This window comes from Erigeron canadensis, chromosome 5 (assembly GCF_010389155.1).
Source record: "Erigeron canadensis isolate Cc75 chromosome 5, C_canadensis_v1, whole genome shotgun sequence".
Classification (NCBI taxonomy): Eukaryota; Viridiplantae; Streptophyta; class Magnoliopsida; order Asterales; family Asteraceae; genus Erigeron; species Erigeron canadensis.
In genome coordinates, this window is record NC_057765.1 from 8,240,358 (window position 1) to 8,263,232 (window position 22,875).

At 33.0% G+C, this 22,875-nt stretch overlaps 1 protein-coding gene across 1 annotated transcript; it reads right to left on the bottom strand.

Moving 5' to 3' along the window:
• Positions 1 to 1,587: 1,587 nt before the first annotated feature.
• Positions 1,588 to 8,447, bottom strand: LOC122601121 (sodium transporter HKT1-like). Its single transcript, XM_043773892.1, has 3 exons — positions 7,306 to 8,447; positions 6,679 to 6,888; positions 1,588 to 1,786 (listed from the first exon to the last, which is right to left on the bottom strand). The coding sequence occupies exons 1-3, from the start codon at positions 8,445 to 8,447 to the stop codon at positions 1,588 to 1,590; spliced, it is 1,551 nt and encodes a 516-aa protein (XP_043629827.1).
• Positions 8,448 to 22,875: the final 14,428 nt, after the last annotated feature.

A 22,875-nucleotide genomic window follows, 5' to 3' on the forward strand; every position in this document is an offset into this window, starting at 1 on the left:
TTCATCTTTAGCTTTTATATTGATTAAGTTGTGATATTGGTCATATTGATGGTTGCTCGAATCATACAGTTACTGTGTAAATTTTCAATTCGTCTATAATCAAAAGTTGTTATCAAGAATCAATTTATTAAAATATATATAGAGATTTATAAAGCAGAAATTTACCCATTAAGAATTAGTATTTGATCTTCGTACGCAATGCAACTTCTTTATTTTTTTTTAATTATTAATATATGTTTATGTTTACTTAAATTTCAATTTTTTAGCTTTGATTAATATATTTTGAGATTACCCGTTCATTGGACGGGTCTGAGCAATAGTGTATATATATATATAGGGAAAAGTTAAATTAGGAACTCCCTATTTTAGGGACTGTTAGGTACTCCTTTTACCTTCTTCTCCGGCCACCACCACCACCATCTCTGACCACCACCACCATGATCATCTCCGACCACCACCATGATCCTCTGGCGACGGCGACCATCTCCGGCGAGACTTACACATGTTTTAAGTACAATTTTTTTTAGGTAGATCACCCACCCCTATATATATATATATATATATATATAAGTATAGGGAGACAATCAAATAAGAACAATTTTAAAATTAGAACGGTGAGAACACCTTAAAAATATCATTTTGATGCATTAAAAGTCTATAAAACTGACATAGTGCATACCTAATTATCATTATTTAAGTGTTTAACAACACATTAATTCATCAAAATCGAAAAAATCACGTTTTTTGTTGGATGCATCATTTTAATGAATATGCATCCAAGATGGATGCACAAAACAAAAAACATAATTATTTCGATTTTGACGGATGAATTTGTTGTTAAACACTTAATTAAAGATAATTAGTTATGCACTATGTTAGTTTTATGGACTTTTAATGCATCAAAATGATGTTTTTAAAGTGTTCTCACCGTTCTTATTTTAAGAGTGTTCTCACCGGAGTGTTACCCTATAAGTATAAATATAAATAATGGATCTTTCAAAGTTCCTTCACACTATATATATAGTGGAATTATGGTTTGTCCGAATACGGTCACGTCTATATGAGTCCCAAGGACTTTAGCTCAGGGCCCAAAATTTCGAACGGCCTGAAATTCTTATTTATATGGGTTAATCCAAAGACTTATGGTCCAGCCCATATAACGTATTATAATCTAAGGTAATTTTGTTGGAGACGGCCCAGCATGTAAGCATTATGCAAAAGTTAACCTTATTGATTTGATTTTCGGAATTAGATGTTATTTTGTTTCTCTTTTTCTATTTCTATATATGAAAAAGTGATCATTGAAAAAGTAAAACTACATCCATCATCAAACTCGTACAAGGTCACAATGCGTCGTTGTACTCGTTGCTTTTCGGGCCTAACTGGTACTACACAAACATAGTTTTTCAGTTTAAATAGTTTGAATTTGTCAATTTGAACAGTGAAATTAACAGATTAACTCACTACAAGTTTTCGTAAGAAAGTTGCAAATAATTCCACTCATACTGATGATTGATTAATACATACATATATATTACTAACGTGCATACATATATATAAACATGTTATTCAGATTTTATACGTATCCTATGAAGCATTCCAATATTTTCCACCGTTTTTAGTGAAATTTTTTAGTCTTCCAAAAAACATCACCATAATTAGCAAATATTTCCCATTGTTGCTCCATCTTCCCGCAAATCCATACCATTCTTCTTTGCATTGTACGATTGGTTTGATTTGATGTTGACAACTGTAGCATGTTGATAATCCAACATTTCCATATGCACTATATATGAACAAACATTATAAGTGGTAGTTTAACGAATTTTGCTTATCTATGAACGTGAATCCCTAATTTATGCTAGAGAAATTATCATAAATCGTCCATGTGGTTTGTTCGATTCGCATTCGCACTTTTTAAATACGGGTAGTATTACTTGTAATTCTGGTATTGGAGGGTACTCCGGTACAACTATTTCTGGTATTTTTCGGTATTACCGTTCCGGTATTTTTGGTATTACCGTTTCGGTATTTTCGGTATTCTCATTTTCTATTTTTTGAGGTTTTCTTAAAAAATTTTATAATACTTTAATGTTGATTTTTTGTAATTTGTGAACTTTTTTATATTTTGTTATAAAATAACTAGCTGGTATTATTTTTGAGTGAATTGTAATTCTATTTTGACTATTTTCGTTAAATTGTATTGCGTTTTATAACATTTTTATAAAAAATATAAATTAATTAAATTAGCCGTACTTGCCGGTATTAAATTAGATCCTCATATATAGGTATATATAGGTTTTTGATTTGAGTTTGTTTTGGTTTTTGAATAAATTTTTATTTGGAGGTTTGTTAAAATACAAGGATGAAAAATGCAAAAACGACAAACCATAAGGACGAATTTTGCACTTAACCATAATGACAAACCATAAATATATATAGGTGAGAAGACATAAATGCCCTTCACGTGCAAGGCAAGTGAGAGGGTTAACGGGTCCAAGGACGAAGTGCAAACCATAAGGATGATTTTAGCCCAAAGTTAATGGCAGGGATATTCGAAAAACCATAGGGACGAAAAAAGTAATTTGGCCTATTACTATATATACTATGGAAATTACTGTATATTTGATTGTTTTTTTCCCTGTTTTTTTAACCTTTTTGTATATTATTATTCATATATTTAAATTAATTTTTATATAATTATATATGGATATAGATATAAGTATAGTACGTATGTGATAGATTGATAGATGTAAGAGTGTATATGCAGAAACTTAAGTTGGAGAATTGAAAGGAATTTTGGAAATTTATAAGGTTAAGATTTATGAGATTGAGAATGAATAAAATATGGGGTAAGGAGAAATAGTCCATGTGGTTTGTGTTCATTAAAGTTGGACGATTTTACCCTCACATGGCAAACACGTGAGGGGCTTAATGGCTAAAAAGGGACGGCCGTTTGTGGAAGGGACGTCTGGTAATGAAATGAAAAAGCCCAGAGACATTTAGTGATAAAAAGTTCAGCGACAAAAATGCGAATCGAGCAAACCACATGGACGATTTGTGATAATTTCTCTTTATGCCAGCACGTCCCATTGATTTTAGAGGCCCTACGCAATAACGTTGGAGAATAGATATCTATCTATTTATATCTATATTTTAATTAAAAGAGGAGGTTGGTGGTACATTTGACACCCTTATTTCCCTTCTTTAACCTAATATTTCATCCTTATTAATCCTCTACTTTTTAATATTTATTTAATAAAAAATGACTGAGATTTAAGAAAAAAATCGTTATTATATATATATATATATCACCTAGAAAAAAAACCCTAACATATTCTCAACCCTAGGAAAAAACCTATGGCAAAAAAAAACTAAGATCGACAACCAAAAAGGTTTTTTTATATATATACTTTGTTCAAATTTAATCATTATTATTATTTAACATTGAATACTTATGTTATTGTTATTATTATCTCTTTTAATTTAGTTTGTTGTCAACTATAGGTTCATTATGTTATTTTCTTCAAAAAAAAAAAAAAATAAGACCACATTAGTTCATCTTGAATATCTTAAACCAACACATGTTAACCATTATCCACGACTCTGTGTTGTGAATGTATGTACTGTTTCGGAGTGAAATAACCCGAAGAAAATCAAAACGCTTGAGATAGTCTTTGTTGATGAATTGGTATGTATTTTTCAAATTATATACTCTACACTTTTTGTTTCTCTTTTTATTGAATTAAAGTTGAAAAAAAAAGAGTAAACTGAAATTAAAATTTATATGAAGTTAATTTTCATATGTTTCTTCTTTAACTTTGTATTGATTAAGTTGTGATATTGGTCATACACTTTTCGTTTCTCTTTTTATTTAACTAAATTTGAAAAAAAGGTACACTGGAATCAATATTTCTATGGAGTTAATTTTCATATGTTTCTTCTTTAGCTTTCGTATTCATTAAGTTGTGATATTGGTCATGCACTTTTTGTTTCACAATTATTATAATATTTATATATGTTGAAACTAACCATCCAATGGACAGGCCTAAGCACTAGTATTATAACTAAAAAGAGGCCTTAAAGCTCTTTTTATGGCTTAAAACTTTCTCTTAATTACTATAGAGCTCTCTTTTTTCTTTTCTTTAGATTTTTTTATTTCTTTATTAAATAGATAATAATCCTATTTAAAAATTTTTCTATCAAAACAAATTTTTTAAAATTTTAAAGATAATCTTTATATTAAATAAAAGAGGATTGTTGTGACATCATCATTCCATAAATATTGCTTATGTGTCACATCCAAATTATTTCTTAATATCAAGTTTTTTATTTTATTTTTAATTTACTTATGATGTCATCAACACTCTTATTCTTAAAATTTATTGCATTTTTGTTTTTGTTATTTTATAAAAAAATTTTTAGAGATATATATTTTTTAATTTTTTAGAAATTTTTTTTAATAAATCATACATTGTCTTATAAGTTTTATCATCTAAATAATTTTATCATAACATATTTTTAATTATTCACATATTATGCGAGATAATATACAATTTTGAGGAGACGAGTGCTCTTAGACTATCGCAACTTCAGTGGCGAAAATGCGATTTTATAAAACTTTGATTGAGATGCCCGGGTTAAACCCGGGTTAATTAGCTAGTATATATAATAAATTTCTTAGACTCAATACATAAACCATGATAACGACAAAGGTAAGATCTATATATAAATAGGTAAGATCTATATTTTATCACTTTAGTATTTCTGATATTTTTTTCGTGATTCTTTATTATTTGACATTTGAATTGTTTTGTTGTTATCTTTCATCTCTTTTCATTTAATTTTTTGTTAATTGTAGTTTTATTATGCCTTTTTTTCTACTACAAAAAGGTTTATTCTTTTATATTTATTTTTTTCATATTTTTTTTATTATTCACCTATTTTGTTATTTATTATTTTGATATATATACCTTTGAGATATATATGTATATATATATATATATATTGAGATTATCCATCTATCAGACGAGCAGTGGCGGAGCCACTTTTGGAAGAGAGCGGGCCGTGCCCATCCCAAACATGCTAGTGACTTTGATATATTATACATGGGCTTGTGTAATTTTACTCTATCCGTTCTTTTGGCCCATCCCATTTATAATTTCCAAAAACTGAAACTATCAAAATGTTTAAACAAGTCAAAATGTTTACACTGTATTTTGACTTTTTTTTTATATGCAATGAACTACTATTAACTTGTTTAGAGATTCTGATAAAACTTGTATTATATCTCATTAGATATTTATCTAAAAATAGACTCTACTATATGCATTGTAGCACGTTTGATATGTTTAACAAATTACAGATTTGAATGAGAATTTAGAGAAATAACTAACTAATGTCTCTAAAGTTTATCTCATTTAAAAAAAAAGATTAACTAATGTAATTTATAAGTTCTCATTATTTTCAATACTTTTTATAATTTGTTTATCGTAAAGATGTCATTGCTTTATAATATTTTATGCTTAGAGCATCATAATAAACTACGTGCTTCAGGTTTTTTAGATTGTTTCTGTTTGTTTCCTGGTGCTACTTACAAGTTTATCTCTTGCAATCATATGGTTGATTTGTTAACATGTTTCAATTCTTTCTAGGTGTTGTAGCTAAATTGTTGTAATGATGTTTTCTTAGCTTCTGTAACGTTGTTGTTTTGATAATAGTTTTGCAATATGTTATATTATTGTTATCTATAACTCTGTAAGCTATATGTACATTACTTATAAACTAAATTGATGTTTTGTCATCGTCATTGTTCGTTTGGGGCTCGGGTTAAAGAAACTTGGCCCTTTCTACGTTAAATTTCTGGCTTCGCCACTGCAGACGGGCCTAGAGACTAGTCTACCAAACACCCACTTGTGTTTGGATGAAAAATGTTTATCTATTATGAAAATACAGTTTTGAAGAAGCATATTGCAAAATTTATTTTAAAAACGCAAAAGCAATTTTGAAAACTCAATGCCAAACACCCACTAAGTATTTTTTTTTAAAAAAAGTTATACAATATTCACATATATAGATAGTCAATCCGTACATCGTATGGATATTAATATTAGTTAGAAATAAATTTTTTCTCAAAATATATATTTTTCATGTTCTTTTGACTTGGGTTTATAAAATTAAACCAATTCGATTATACATATATGCATAGTTGTCGACTCGTTGTTTTCGAGTCGACTCAAAATCCTAATTTTTGACTCTTTATTCAAAACATGACTCGAATCGTAAGAGTCATGATATTTGATAATATAATTTTATATAATTATATACAAGTATTTATTGTAGAAATATAGTATTATATATATTAAGTTAAAAATAAATATAAAAATAATAATAAAATATTTTGTGACTCGTGATTCGGAACACGACTCAGACCGACTCACACCACAAAAAACAAGTCATGTTACGAGTCTGGAGCAATCCGAGTCATCCACAGAGTCGGCTTGTTTTTACTTCGTTTTGACTCGACTCGTACGAGTCATAACTCCACTCGTACTAGTTTAATAAGTATGCATATATATACACATATATGCCTAATTGGGTGAAATTTGATGCCTCATATATAGCTTAAATTTTAGATAGATTTAAGCTAAGAATTTCGAGTAATACATAAGCTCTCACCTGAAAACTTCGAAGGCAATGTTAAGCACACTGAAGTTGATGGGATCCCCATGCATCTTTTTTTTCTCCGAAACACAAATTAAAATTATGAAAATGACCAAATAAGAGAGTCGTGAAAATAAAAGATAATCTACAAAACTCCTTCGTTGATTACTTCTTTTACTTTCATGATCTTGGACCGGCATATATGTCGTTGACGATGGAAAATACCTGTAAAGAGAACTATTAAAACCGACCTCAACACCTTCAATAATACATATATCTTTGATTATTTTTTTTATTTTTTTTTAATAGTAGTAGTTTACGAAATATTCTTGAAACTTTTATTTTATGAATTATTTTTTTTCTTTATAATAATTAGTCAAGAGATTCAATCTGGAAACATCGGGCCATACAATATATTAGCCCAGCATAACACAGAGGTTTAGGAGCTGGTGTAACATGTATTCATTGGAAACCCCAACAAACTTGTCACTTTAAAAAATCGAATCCAAAATTTTTGGGAAAAGCCAAATTAAGATGTGTCTGCCAGTTAAGTTGACTTAGGTGTAATTGTATGTGTGCATGTGAATTTTATAAACACATATGGAGAATATCTAAGAGAGCAAAATGGAAGATCTAGCTTACATCATTACAATAAATCCAACCAAGATTGCAGGAGAAATTTTCGAGAGATCAAAAACAGCTTCGCCAGCATATCTAGTGTTCACAACTTGAAAAAACGACCCAACCATTTTCTCATAATTACTTAGTCCTTCCATTACATCAATATTATGCCACTCCAAACTACAAAACACTGCAAGTTGAACTAAAATCAACCCGAAAACCGTTATGGCCAAGTAAAACGTTCGTACCGATGACAACAATTGGCCATAACCTATCTCCTTGGAGTACTTCAACATGTAACCAAACTCGTCCCTTTTCGTTATCTTCGTTAGAACCAAAAGTGTGGCCCTAAGTACTACCGGATATAAAGTGCTTCCAAGAAGAATTTGTGGAATTAAAATCAAGAGTAGGCCAGAATTTTTCTTAAAAATTGTCATGTTTTCATTTGTGGGAACAAAGCCACAATTTGCAAATGTGGAGACAATTGTAAAAAGGCTAAAAATGTGTCTATTTAGCCCTTTGTTTATAAGTATATCTCTAGCACTAGGAGTAAAAGATATATAAATGTAAACTAAGATAAAACCAATGAAGTGGACAACAAGAATATAACACAAGACCACATATCCTAAACTTTTAATTGCTTTGTGCATCAAGTAATTGTTATCCAAAGATTTATTATTAGGAAAATATTTGTTATCATTTGGGGTTATTCCTAACTCGATACTACACTCGGCAGTTGAATCAAAATCATTGTTAGAACAAAAATCGGTTACTCTATGTTTGAACTTACGAAAATGAAGTCCAACCATGGAAACGAAAATCTCGCCTCCCATGAACATTAGAAACATCAAAAGGATGAGTTGGTTATTTGAGAATACTTCCATGTCAACTGTTGACATGCTTGAAACCGTTAAAGCAGATACTGTTGTAAAGAATAAGTCGATGTCTTTTGGCTTAAACGACGATGTTTTGAAGTCTAACGACTTTAAAACAACAAAACCGAACAAAGAGAGGATGATAAAATAAATAACTTGAACCGTAAACGGGCTCAAATGGATGATTGATTGAACAAACGAAGAAAACTTTTTACTACAACATTTAAGGTTGAATGGAGACATGAAAAGATTTGTTGTTCGTTTAATCATAGAATGGGGGTTTGTCATTTTGTAATATTAAAGGTTGATTGCTTTTGACTTGATTTATTGATTATTTATAGGCGAAATATATATAAGCTCTTCCACTTATCAACGTACTTTTCATGACAAAATTTGATATAAGTGATTTAAAGGAATTTCAGCTTTAAAAGGAAAGACATATTGGAGGTCTCGAGTTCGAGACATTATGAAAAAATGAAAAATACTTAAAGGAATTTTAAAAATAAAATCCTTCAATGAAACAAGTTTGAGTCATGCAGAGGGGCAGAGTTTTATCCCAATTAAATGTCTTACTTTCGAGCGGTTTAGTGAGGATTTCTCCTCTTACTAGGTATTGAGGGTGAGAGGGCTCTTTAGCGCGGACCCGGTTAATACAACATAAACTATATCCCTGTTATGAGTAAATGATACACACTTTAAAAAAAAATTGATTTAGTTACGTTGGCCAATTAAGTCACTATGCACAGTTTTGTTGGTTTTCATTATACTTTTTATTTAATGACAAATTATTGTGGGTGATATTTAATTCTAGTGGCAAACTTATATGAAAACGACCAAGACTAGCATACCAATGAGATTTTTTTTTATGTTGCATATTGACTGAATGTTCGGTAAAAAAACGATAAACTGACATACCTCTAGAAGCTAATTAAACATACAAAAGCAATCTAAAATTTACCAAAACGATATATCTAAACGTTTTCGGCCGAGACTACCTGCTAGAACTATAAAAAAAAAGTGATATTATTGTGATATTAATAATCTTGCTCATCTTAAGTCCAAGCGGTTATTGTGTCCTTAATTCAAACATCATTTAAGTTAAATTTGACTATACGTAACTGAAATGGAATAATGTGTCATGCCCTATATTGACATGTGTGAATAGAAATCGATTTTTCAATAGATGTCATGTTAGGGGTGTTTGTTGTTGTGATTAAAAAAAAGATTTTGCGTTTTCAAAATAGATTATGCATTTTTAAAACTGCGTTTTGAAAAAGCAGGTAGGTACATGCTTCTTCAAAATGACGTTTTCATAGCAGATAATCACTTTTTCACACAAACACTTTTTTAGATTATTTGCATTTTATGAAAGTAATAATCAGATAATCACTTCAAAACGCATTCCCAGATACCCTCTTAGTAGCGATTGTTCCCAATAGTTACTAACCTTTTATCATATCGTTAGCTACATACATACAATTCATGTAATTAACATTAGCAGAGACAGCCTCATAAAAAAATCTCAGATGAGACAAAATTAGAAAATCCATGAAAATTTATTTTAAAGGTGTGCAAAATGTTAAAATCTATAACAAAATTAAAAAAATGTATGAAAAATTTAAAATACATAACAAAACTTAAACTTTGAGTAAAGATCCCACCCCCACCCCTTCGGTGTTGGGTTTGAAGGCCTGGCTATTTGGGTCGGGTTATTGGATGATTAGTAGGCCTGTTTAAGCCTAACTTGTTCACCAAGTTATTAACCCTAATTTGTCATCTATGTATATCTCTCATATGTAATTGTAATCTAATGGTTCAGAGCATCAATAAAACAACCTAGTTTGCAGCCGGTGGACTAGGCCCCCTACTGGGGCCGAACCACATTAAATTCTTGTGTCGTTTATCTCTATTTTCTTGTTTTATCCTCGTCTTAATTGCTTGTGCTAAGGCTAAGGGTTGTTTCTAACAAGTGGCATCAGAGCCACGGTCCTGTTTTTCGCGATTAGGGTTTCGCTTTTGTCACTCTTGTTCGCTGTTTTCATTCACATCTGTTCAAGAGCAGCAACAGCTGTTTCTTGCTGAAATTTGCTGCCTAGTCGTTGTTTGCTGCTGTTCGTGGCTATGTGCTGCTGATTTGGATCTGTTTGTTATTGATTTGTTGATCTGTTGATTATTTGTCGTTGTTTGTTGTTTTCTGCTGCTGTTTACTACTGAAATATGTTGTTCAGCTGCTGTAATCTGCTATTTAGCCACTCGTTGCTGTTAAAATATGTTAATTTAGCTGTTGGAACTGCTGTTGCTGCTGGGTTTTTTTTGTTCTTCCTGATTCAATCTGTTCTGGGTCTGGTTTGCAGCTTTTATGCTGCTGTTCCGCCGCTATTTCACCATTGTTAACCGTCTGTTTCGCCGTTGTTGTAGCTATCTTTGCTGTTGTTAGCCGCCACCGTTTGGAACTCTGTTAGGGTTTCTGTTTTTTGGGTTATTGATCTATTGGAAGATGATAAAAGCACTGTTTCAGTTTTTTTGTTCGGGAGGTGTAATACCCGTCATTTAAAAACCTGGATTTTCAAAAACTTTGCCATAGTAAGATAACATAGTAATGAAAACATTTGCCTAGCTGACGCTTGATTATCCTGAAAGCTCGACATTTTCAAAGAACAAGTGTTAGCTTATAAATTAGCTAAGTAAGATAACATAGTAATGAAAACATTTGTGAATTCAGTTATATTAACAAAACCATCTTTTATTGTTAATATCACATACATATAAACCGCAAGGTGTTCCATGATGGGTAAACCATAAGGTGTTCCATCGGCATCGTTAAGGAATAGACTTATGTCATTCCAACTGAATAAACTGTTTATGCCTTTATGCAATGATGGTTAGTTATTCCACCTGGAATAATCAAACGTAACTATGCCACGAGAGGTATCATTCTTTCACTTTGCCCATCAGTTTGAGGATGATAAGCAGTGCTCGAGTTAACTCTTGTACCTAACTCTCATTGTAGACTTTTCCAAAATCTAGATGCATACCTTGTGTCTCGATCTGAAACAATTGACAAAGGAACACCATGCCTTGAGACAATTTCCTTGATGTATAACTGGGCCATCCTAGTCAATGATACATCCTGTCATGTCGCTATGAAATGAGCACTCTTCGTCAATCTATCCACAATAACCCATACCAGGTCATTACCACTTGGTGTCCTTAGTAACTTAGTCACAAAATGCATAGTAATATGATCCCCTTTCCATTCTGGAATCTCCAATTGTTGCAACATTCCATAAGGCTTCTTGTGATCAGCTTTAACATGAGCACAAGTCAAACATATTTCAACAAAATGTGCAACTTCCCTTTAATATTTGGCCACCAATAAAGAGGCTTCAAATCTGCATATATCTTCGTAACACCGGGATGTACTGAATATCTAGACCTATGAACTTCTTTAAGAATTAACTCACGGTTACCATCAAGAAATGGTACCCAAATCCGGCCTTTATAGGTCTGAAATCCACGGCTATTCATTGCCATAGCAAGTCGCTTCTTCTTTCCGATAATTTCTTTATCAACATTTTCTTTCAAAAGAGCCTTAGCTTGGGCTTCCTTCATTCGTTCAAGTAACCCAGACTTAGCTTGGACTACCATACTCATCAACTTACAAGAAGAATTCTGCACTTTTCGACTTAATGCATCCACAACATTAGCTTTACCAGGATGATACTTAATCTCACAATCATAATCTTTCAAAAGTTCCATCCACCTTCATTGTCTTACATTGATGTCCTTCTGAGTAAACACATATTGCAAACTTTTATGGTCAGTGTACATGGTACACTTAGTACCATACAAATAGTGTCTCCACAACTTCAATGCAAACACCACAACAGCTAATTCTAGATCACGAGTCAGGTAGTTCTTTTCATAAGGCTTCAACTGGCGTGAAGCATATGCAATGACTTTGTCTCTTTGCATAAGAACACAACCCAAACCTGATATAAAAGCATTACTATAAACAACAAGATCATCAGTACCATCAGGTAAGGCGAGGACAAGAGCTTCACATAACTTTTTCTTTAACGTTTGGAAGGCTTTTTCTAGTGCTTCCGTCCACACGAACTTCACCCCTTTCTTTGTCAATTCTGTCATAGGTTTAGTTATACGAGAAAAATCTTGAATAAACCTTCGATAATAGCTCGCTAAACCAAGAAAAATTTTAATTTCCGTAGCTGTCTTAGGCTATTCCCATTTGGAGACAGCTTCAATCTTTGTGGGATCAACTTTTATACCATCAGAAGAGATGACATGCCTGAGAAATTGAACTTCTCGAAACCAGAATTCACACTTGAAGAACTTTGCATATAACTTTTTCTCCTTAAGAACCTCAAGAACGGCTCTAAAGTGCTCACGGTGCTCAGCTTCAGACTTTGAAAAGATATGAATATCGTCAATGAAGACAATCACGAAATAATCTAAGAATGGGCGACATACCCGATTCAATAAATCCATAAAAGCGGCAGGAGCATTTGTCAACCCAAACGGCATGACAAGAAACTCATAGTGCCCATAACGTGTACGAAAAGCTGTCCTGGCTACATCTTCCTTTTTGACTTTTAAATGATGATAGCCGGACCGCAAGTCGATCTTTGAGAAGTAAGAAGCACCATGGAGCAGATCAACGAGATCATCAATGCGTGGGAGAAGATATTTATTCTTAACAATTTACTTGTTAAGCTCACGGTAGTCTATGCACATTCGCATAGAACCATCCTTCTTTTTGACAAAGAGAACAGGAGCTCCTCAAGGCAAGGAACTTGGACATATAAAACCTTTGTCAGGTAGCTTTTGGAGCTGAGACATAAGCTCTTTCATCTCTGTAGGAGCCAAACGATATGGTGCTTTTGCAACAGGAGTAGCACTGGGGTACAAGATCAATTTGAAAAGTGACCTCACGGTCGGGAGGAATACTGGGACACAAAGGACAATCTAGGGGAGTAGTAACTCTATCGAGCTTAGGAGCAAATAACGTAGACACAAAGGACCTATTTGCACCCGAATCAAAAGAACAGAAGCAAGCTTTGCATTAACAAGAAAAGTATCGCTTACTACATCATCATTATCTTTGGCAACATTGACTATCATCTGAAGAGCTCTCAGCTTTGGCTTTCATATGACATTCCTTTTTCCATCATCTTAGCGGGCAATCCTTGATGAAATGACCGCCTTGCTGATATCGGTAACACTTGGGATTGTCCTTGCAGTCTGAAATAGGGTGATCCGTACCATCACAAGTATCACACCTACGAGTCTTAACATGGACCGATATGAGGCAACTTGCAACCAAAACATCGAGCATTAACTATTTTATCAACCTTGAACCTCTTACTCCCATCTTGAACTTCCGTATTCTACTTCTTAAACTCGAACTTCGTTTCGTCAACTTTTACAAATACTTTCTCAAGTTGAACCACTACAACTTCCATCGCATACATGACATCTCTAACTTCTTTTCCTTTATGGTCCTTGTCTCTAACCCAATGGGTTGGACTCAATTTAGCGACTTTCTTCTCTCACAACACTTCATTTCTAATCACAACTTTTAGCATACGTCACATTATAAGACATAGTGGATAAACTTCATTAAAAACTCACCGCACACTAATCAATTGTACAAATTTGTCAAATTTTGTCCTGGAAATTTGCACATTACCTTAGGAGATCGTCTTTCATAGCAACAAGGACATTTATCGATGGAGGAAGCGAGAAATCGAGGAAGAAGGCTATTTAACATGGACATTCATTAAGCATAAAACATAACATAAGCCTCAACCTACACTCTCACTCATCCCAACCCGTCCTACATGCATTTATTCATAAAGCGAAAGCATCACTACTTAAGCCTATCATTTCTCATACGGTTTAAGTCCAAAATCCTAAGGTCTTGGTCGAATTTCGGTTCACTTAAACCATTTCTTTGATACCGCCATGTAACACCCGTCATTTAAAAACCTGGATTTTCAAAAACTTTGCCAAACAGCGTTTAGAATATAGCGGAAAAGGATCACTTTAAAACTGCTCCACCCGTAACCGAATGGTACTTTAATAAATGGTATTACTAATGCATCATTGAAACAATATAAATGAAATCCAAGTTATGGCACCAACATAAATGCCATCATTATTACATGTTCATAAATCATAAATGAGAGTAGCCAAAATATAAGGCTAAAAGGTATTCAATGTCTAATGTTATTCTTCTTTATTACTTCTACCCATATGATGTGCAAAATCGAGCTTTAAATTTATAATCTAGATTCACCTACAAACTCACTAATACGCACTCATAGGCAGTGGACCCGATCGTTTGTAATCTAGTTATGAGGTAAACCCGTGTTCGTTCGCAGGGATTGGATATGACTAGTTGCTCTATGCAATGGTTTGGAAAACGGGTATTACTTCGAAAATCCTTTTTGACAATAAAAGTAAAAATTGATTTGCAAGACAAATTGCATAAAATTAAAAAGAACTTCAGACAATATAATTAAAAGTCATCCACCTTGACTTCCCTCGACTTCAAATGTGATTGCATTTAATTAAGAACAAATTCTCTAGAGTTTAAAGATAATCGTGACAAGATTAAGGTGCTCACGTGGTACCACCAACCGTGAACAAAATACCGAATCACCTAATTGCTAGTTAAATTACCCAAGCCGGTACCACCAAAACAAAGACAATTCTTCCAACAATTAGTTTTATTGACTATCAAATTATCAATTGAACCTATGTGACAATAACGTGGTACCACCAACCGATATCAATCACGTTGACAAAATTAATCTTTTCTTAAAATGATATTCACTATCATACCATGAACTAGTGATAATTACTCATAGACAAGTAACCGTTTTAAAATCACATACACATTCAACTTGTACCACCATCGAAGAATTATATGCAACCAATATCAAAAATAATTAATAAAAAGAATTAAAATCATCAAGATCACAGAACACCGATAATTAAATAAACTCTTTTGAATTAAAAATATTCCAATCACATTATCCGTCTCGTTTCATCAAGGTGGATGATTAAACGTTTAGCCACTCATGATCAATCCACAATAATAATTAAAATAGAAGAGAAACATGATGTACCAATCGTTTGATAAAAAATAAATTGCAAGACAGTAAGTAGATACAATCTAGATGGGTGCTCGTGAATCTTCAACGAACCCGCCTAAGAATTTATCTTGATTGGAGATTGAAGAATCCTTGTAGAACAGCTCCTAGAAAGGTTTTTGATGCCTGAAATTCGACCTAGGGTTTTGCTTATATACTCCTCCAAAATCTGATGCAGAAAACGATCCAATCCTTCAGCCCCTGTGCACCCACTACGACGCAGTGGAGTTGTGCCTTCCCTCACTGCGGCACAGTGAGGTGTGGTTGACTTTGACTCCCTAATGACTGCGGCGCAGTGACTTGTGTGACCACCACTGCGGCGCAGTATGTTTCCACGTCTCAAATTCTTCTCCAGTGACTGCGGAGCAGTCATTCACATGAAACCCCCACTGCAGCGCAGTGGGGCAATCTCCAATTGTTTTCGAGGATTTTGGCTGCGGCGCAGTGGTCTAGGTACATTCCTACTGCGGCGCAGTCCCTTACTTGTGTAGAAATTCTTCTCTCGATCTTGAGCTTGCTTAACTCGCCGTCTCTTCCACTCGAATCAACTCTCGATATCATAAATCACTTCTGGGCCAATTAGTCTTCCGAAAATGCACCAAATGAACGCGTAACCTGTTTAGAGCCTGAAAACACTAACAAACACCATAAACGCGCCAAATGCACATAAAATCGACTTAAAACACATAAGAAATGGGCCAATAACGATGTGGGCGATTAGTATAAATTGGTCACATCACCATCTCACCAAGCTAATCATTTCCTAGCTCAAGCTTGCTTATCTTGAAGACACAACGTTTTCAAAAGAACAAGTGTTAGCTAATAAATTAGCTAAGTAAGATAACACATATTTGAAAATATTTGTCATTTCATAAAATATTAACAAAATAATTTCATATCTGTTAATATCACATAATCATCATAACATATGTCATATCACTATAGAGATATCACCTACACAACATAAACATAACACATTAGTATTTATCATACTCTTACTTGTGCCTAACTTTACTTTCTTTTCTTTCCTAATTGTGACTTACGCCACTTACATAGGTATGTGGGGTTTGTGTGCAGGGGGTCATAGACCATACATTGAGTCCTTACACCCGACATGATGGGTAAACCTTTCGATGGTCCATCGGCGTCGTTAAGGAATTGACGAAGTCATTTCCAACTGAATAAACCGTTTATGCCTTTATGCAATGGTGGTTAGTTACTCCACCCAGAATACTCAAACGTAACTATGCCACGGGAGGTATCAGATTCCCAAACCACGTGACCACGTACGCCCTAGCTCCGAGGAACTAGCACGGGTTAAGCTTAACATAAGACTTTACATATTGCTTGAGAATTTTTACTTTATATTAGTTTAAGCTACACTTTCACCTAAACTAAATCACATGTTTCTTTCTTTACTTCATATTAGCATAGGCTACACTTTCACCTAAGTTAATCACATATAACTTTCTTTTACTTTAAGGCCCTTAGATTTGCACGTGACATGGCAATCCTAATCATAAGTCTAGTGACTAGGTATACAAGCCATGCATTCAGTCACATATCATAAACATATCATCATTCCATAACTTTACATAATCACATATCATAAGCATTTCATCATTTCATATCATGGATACTTACATCTACCTTTGCAACCTGCATAAGCATACCATACATCGTTAATGGTAAGTGACATATTACATAATAACCTCCCATAATCACCCTTTAACTTACTTTAAGCATTCATAAACATTTGGGAAGTTTAACTTATGAAAACGGGTTTATTTGTACCATCAGGTGACAAAAGATGTTATCTTACCTCGTAGAAAGGAACACAAATGATAACTAAGGTTATCGTGCAAAGCAAGTATTCCCGACTACCTATAACAAACATAGGACGAATCAACGAATGTAAACGAGGCTATACGACCTACGTCTATATACGTGTCGAATAATAGTCTTTGTTGACCACTTCTCATCTATTTGTAGACTACTAGTATAATTCTGACTACTTTAATCCTTGGTAGACTACTATACTCTTTTGTAGACTACTTTCACATTTCGTAGACTACTTTCACATTTCATAGACTACTTTACTCTTTTATAGACTACCAGACTCTTTTTGTAGACTACTTTCATCTTTTAACTATTTTCAGTTTTGCAGACCACTTTTGGCAAACAAGACAATCAATTGAGAGAAAACTCAGTTTTTAACAAATGTAGGGGACTCAAAGAACTTTTCAAAAATGTAAGATTCATCTTCTAACTCATTATCATAAAGGAGATACAATTTTGGCAATATGACTGAATTTTCAGACCTTATAAACTCTTTGTTTTACAAAAGATCTCAACCATCAAACATCCATGGATATTAACCATGACACCTACAGTTCATATATACCCATAATATGATTCAATTGACACTATGAAATCATATATTGAATCATGGATTCAAAACACATTTTGCAAATCATTTAACACCCGATTTAACCAAAATCGTCTCGTAAACATAATCGAATCCTAACCGGAACCGAACCGTTGACTTAATAAGATCAAAAGAATATCAAATCAAAAGGTAAATATCATATAAACCTGTAGATGATTATGGGGATGAAAGATCTAGATCAAAACTCAATCAAATCACCTTTAATCGGAAGAATCACACAAGAATTGCTCAAGGAAAGGAAGGGGCGATTAGGGCTTGAGAGAACTGAAGGAGAAACTGATTATGAGTGTGATTAGAGTTTCATTAGCCCTTCATGCCGTTTTTTATTTTTCCCTTATGTCAAAACTAGTCCCTAGACTTTCTTATGGCTCATATTAGGCCAAAATCACCTATTGGGAATACTTACAACACATTGAATACTTTAAGAACCTCTAAAGGTATTTAAAATATATCTTAAACTCATTAACACATGAATCATCAAGGCATTAAAACCTTACACATATAGCACATCTGTAACACCCCACCGTTGGCGAAAACATGAGGTGTCATGAAAAGTAAAGCACGACATGGAATTACATAGATACTGCTAAATGAAATAGAATATAATAGATATATTCCCAAAAACATGAGTTCAAAGTCATAACAGTGCTAAAAATAGCTTATTACAACCAAGTACATTAAGAAATAATCCAAGGCATGCAGCCTTAAAGTCTAACGATTAAAAAGGAGTACTAATCTCCGAAGTCCAGCCTAGCATAGCAGTCTCTATCCCTGATTAGCCTGAGCACCTGAAAAGTATACTAAAACGTGTCAACACAAAGGTTGGTGAGTTCGTAGGTTTATGTCAAAAGTCTAATAAAAGAAATAAGTCTTTTGTCGATTCTTTTAAGTCTAAACAAGTAATAGTTCAATATATAACGAGCAGAGTTACGCCATAATAAGTCCAAAAGTCTCAATGTCTCAAAATCTGGCCTTACGGTACCTGCCTTAGTCCAAAGTCTCAAGTCTCAACTCATACAAAAAGTACGTCCAAAGCACAACAAACAAACACATAATCACACACAAACAACAAGATCAAAGCACGTCAAATGGCACAAGTAACTCTATACGCACAGGCTCAATATTGAACATAAAACAGAAACCGACAAAACTGTTTGAAAATAAGTATACTTTCCACCCCAAAACTTATAAAAAGAGGGGCTACGAAACTCACCTGAAAGCAGCACAAGCACAAATATTCTAAATCAATGAACAAGAACACGAACAGTCAGATACACTCGAAACAAGCTCACTATATGCCCAAAAGTCCTACATCATTCACAAGTCACTCCATAAGAACTTAACTAATTGCACAAGTCCATGTCTTATACCAATGTCTTAGGAAATGCCATTATGTCTTATCCAATGTCTTAATATATATATATATATATATATATATATGTATGTATGAATATAATAGCCGTTTGTCCTTATAAGTTGTCCAAGGAAATAGTTCATTTAATAATGTCACGTTTTATTATTTATATCCGTTAAGTCTTCGTGTAAACGTCATTATAAAATATATTAAGTCCGGAAAGTCATATAATTGGTACATCGTCTTTACAAAGTCTTTTAATTTTTGCATCTATATGTAACTATTATAAAATATATATATAGTTCGATACATTATTAATTATTGTTATACGAATATATAATTTATATATGGTCCTTACAACGCCTTTTTAATATATATATATATTTAGTCATATGTCCATATATATTTTAATTCGTTTATATATACATATGTCCATATCTATTTAATTTTTGTATATATTTATATGTCTAATAAGTCTTTTTTTTTATATATTTATATACATATATCCATATTAATTTCGTAATTATGAAAATTGGAATTTAATTATAACAAGGGTCAAATTAATTTAAATCTAATTTAACTTTGTTTAAATATTTTAATTTTTGCCTAAATGACCAAAATAATACCAAAACTCTAATCCTTATCAATAAGCCGTCGTTGACCAAGTTTGACCGAACCAAAACTTTGACCTAACACCAAAATACAAACCAAATTCAATTTTTGAACTAAAAACTTTTCTGGCCGGTTTGACCGAGTTTGACCGGCGTTGACCGAACTAATAATCAAGAACAAGTCTAGCTTCAAACACAAAATACAATCCAACCACTTTCATAACCCGGATCTATGATGGATCTAACTAAGAACAACCAAATAACTCGAAATATATAGATATATAGTCACCGTTTTTGAACAAATTCGTATTTTGCATGTATCAAAGAACCAAAAATAACAAGAACATATCAAATCTAGGCAAGAACATAAATTCCGGGGTTAAAATTTTCGGATCGAATGATTTCGGATTTAAAAGATTCCGGATCGAAGGGTTTTCAGATATAACTTTTCGAATCTAGGAGATTTCGGATCTTTAATCATATATATACATATATATATCCGAAAAGTATATGAAGGATTATATTAGTTTCCGGATCTAAAGAGATTTTCGGATATACATATATACGCATATAACCTTAAACAACCGAAAAATTATATATATTTTCTCAAGGAAATTCGGATCTATACAACATCTACACCAAAAACCGAAATATATATATGTTTATCAAGAAGAATTTCGGATCTACGTATTTATATACATACATAAACCAATTTAAACATAATTACATATATATATTAGCCGATATATATATATACATATATATATTTGTAAAACTTTCATATTTGAGAGAATGAAGAAGAGGAAACCTATTTATATGTATATATTTTTAAACTTTTCGGTTCTATATATATAATATGTAAGAAAGCATGATCTTTGTGAAAAACAACCGATTTAATATATGGTTCTAAGCAATCTTACCACGAACTCAACTAAAAAGAGAAGAAGATGAAGATTGGTGATGATGTGAGGTGGTTCGGCGGTGGTTGTATGGTGGTTCAATGGTGGTGTTCGACCGTATTAGAGGGAGAGGCGGCCGGATTGGAGGAAGAGGGGGAGAGGGAGAAAGAAAGTGTGTAAGTGTGAGAGGAAGAGAGGGGGAATGGGATGGGGGCTAGGGTTTATTTTTCCTTATATACCCCCCATAACCCTAGTTACTTCCCCTTGACTTTCCTTTAAAACGTTTGACCCGACAATTTCTAGAAACTCGAGACCCGTTAAATCATTTTTTGTCGACATATTTAAATGTAACTTTTCAATAGCTTTCTAACGACTATAAATATGTCTATATTTAGTTATTAAATCTTTTATTGATTTAATTTTAAGTATTTCACTTAATTTGACATTTCCATAAGACAACTAGTATTCCTCCTGTTCTCGAGTCCACATACAATTTTTCTAACGTCTAAACGCTCATAAAGCCCAAATCAAATATAAATTCATTTATTCCATGATAAAGTCTTACAGACTAATGACGTACATAAACCAAACGAATTAAAATGACCGGAAAGTATTTCGGAAAGTACGGTCAGATGAAGGTTGTCACAACATTGATCACACAAACTAATTAAGGCACATAAACTTGACGAAAGCTAACGTTAACTAACAGAATAGTCAACAAGTCAAACACAAAAAGTTTGGAATGTTACACTGACTGCGACATAACTTAAGTCACTGGACACCATTTGCGTCGCTGTCTAGGGACTGCGCCGCAACTGACCCCGAATCTGCACACACCTCATTGTTTAACCTCCAAAACTTGGACACAAGTTTAATCTAATTAGGTTAATCTAATTAACCCCTAAAACTTGGACACAAGTTTCAAAGCTTACATTCAAGTCCCTCCACTTTACATCTTTACATTTAAGGCTTAAACAACCTAACGGTAATACTTACTAACACTTAAGCACATTTAATCATCTTAAATACATTAACACATGAATCATTAAGGCATTAAAACCTTACATATATAGCACATTAATCACACATAAGCCAATTAAGGCACTGATGTGTCGTATTTTATACCCATTTCCCACAATGAATGTAGTTGTTTTAGTATGTTTTATGAGTCGTTTTCGTGTATATTTGGTGCGTTTATGGTAATTTTTTAGTGTTTCGGGTTGTTAACAGGTACTTAAGCGTTATTCTGGAGAAAACGATATTTCTGGAGTGAAATGAGTGTTTATGGACGTTTTACGAAGCACGAAACTGAAGTTGGAAGCTGGTCAAAGCAAGTCAAAGCTAGTCAACAAAATTCAACTTACAATGCGGCGCAGTGTAAGCGTGCGTCGTAGTTGGAGGTTTTGAGTATTAAACTGCTTCGCAGTCTTTAGGAGCTGCGACGCAGCGGCACCAGACTCAAGCCACATAAAGTCAACAATTGTCAAAGTCAAAGAAAGTGAAAGGGAGACTGCGACGCAGTCTGGAACTGCGACGCAGTGTGGCTCTGAATTTTGATATTATTTGGAAACTATAAATAGCTTGCAAAAACATTCATTAAACCCTAATCTTTTACTCTCAGCCAATTTCTGAAGCCTTTGAAGTAGATTTTTGTCAGATTACTTTTCTTCGAAGAACTTCATTACGATTAAATTATTTCCGTTACTCGTTTTCATTCCTTTGTATTCGGTAACGATGAATTCTCTTAATTTGATTTGTTATTCGTATTTTAATATGAGTGACAATATGTAAGGATTGCATACATTTTATAATTCAAAGTTGATTACATTTAACGTTATATCGAAATCTCAGTGAATTTGTTCCTTATAATTTATCTTGAATTGATTGGTGATTTATATGAGTCTTTAATGGTAGTTATTGATTTCATATATTTTATTTCAATGGTTTGGGTATAAATGATTGGATATATGATGGGTACGGTAGATAATCACTCAAAGATAATATGAATAAATGTGTTGACGGTTGGGTACAATCGATAGGTATAATTGTTATTTTATTAACCAAACCATTGTTGAATTAAGCAAAGTTATAAAAGATGTCTTGGGGTACCGGTTTTTGTAATGGAACTAGTTTATATAAGAGAGTCAAAGTCTGTCACTACCTTGACGGGTACGGGGTTGGTGCTTAATTTGAGTCTCGGTTATTTAATCAACTAAGTTGGGTTT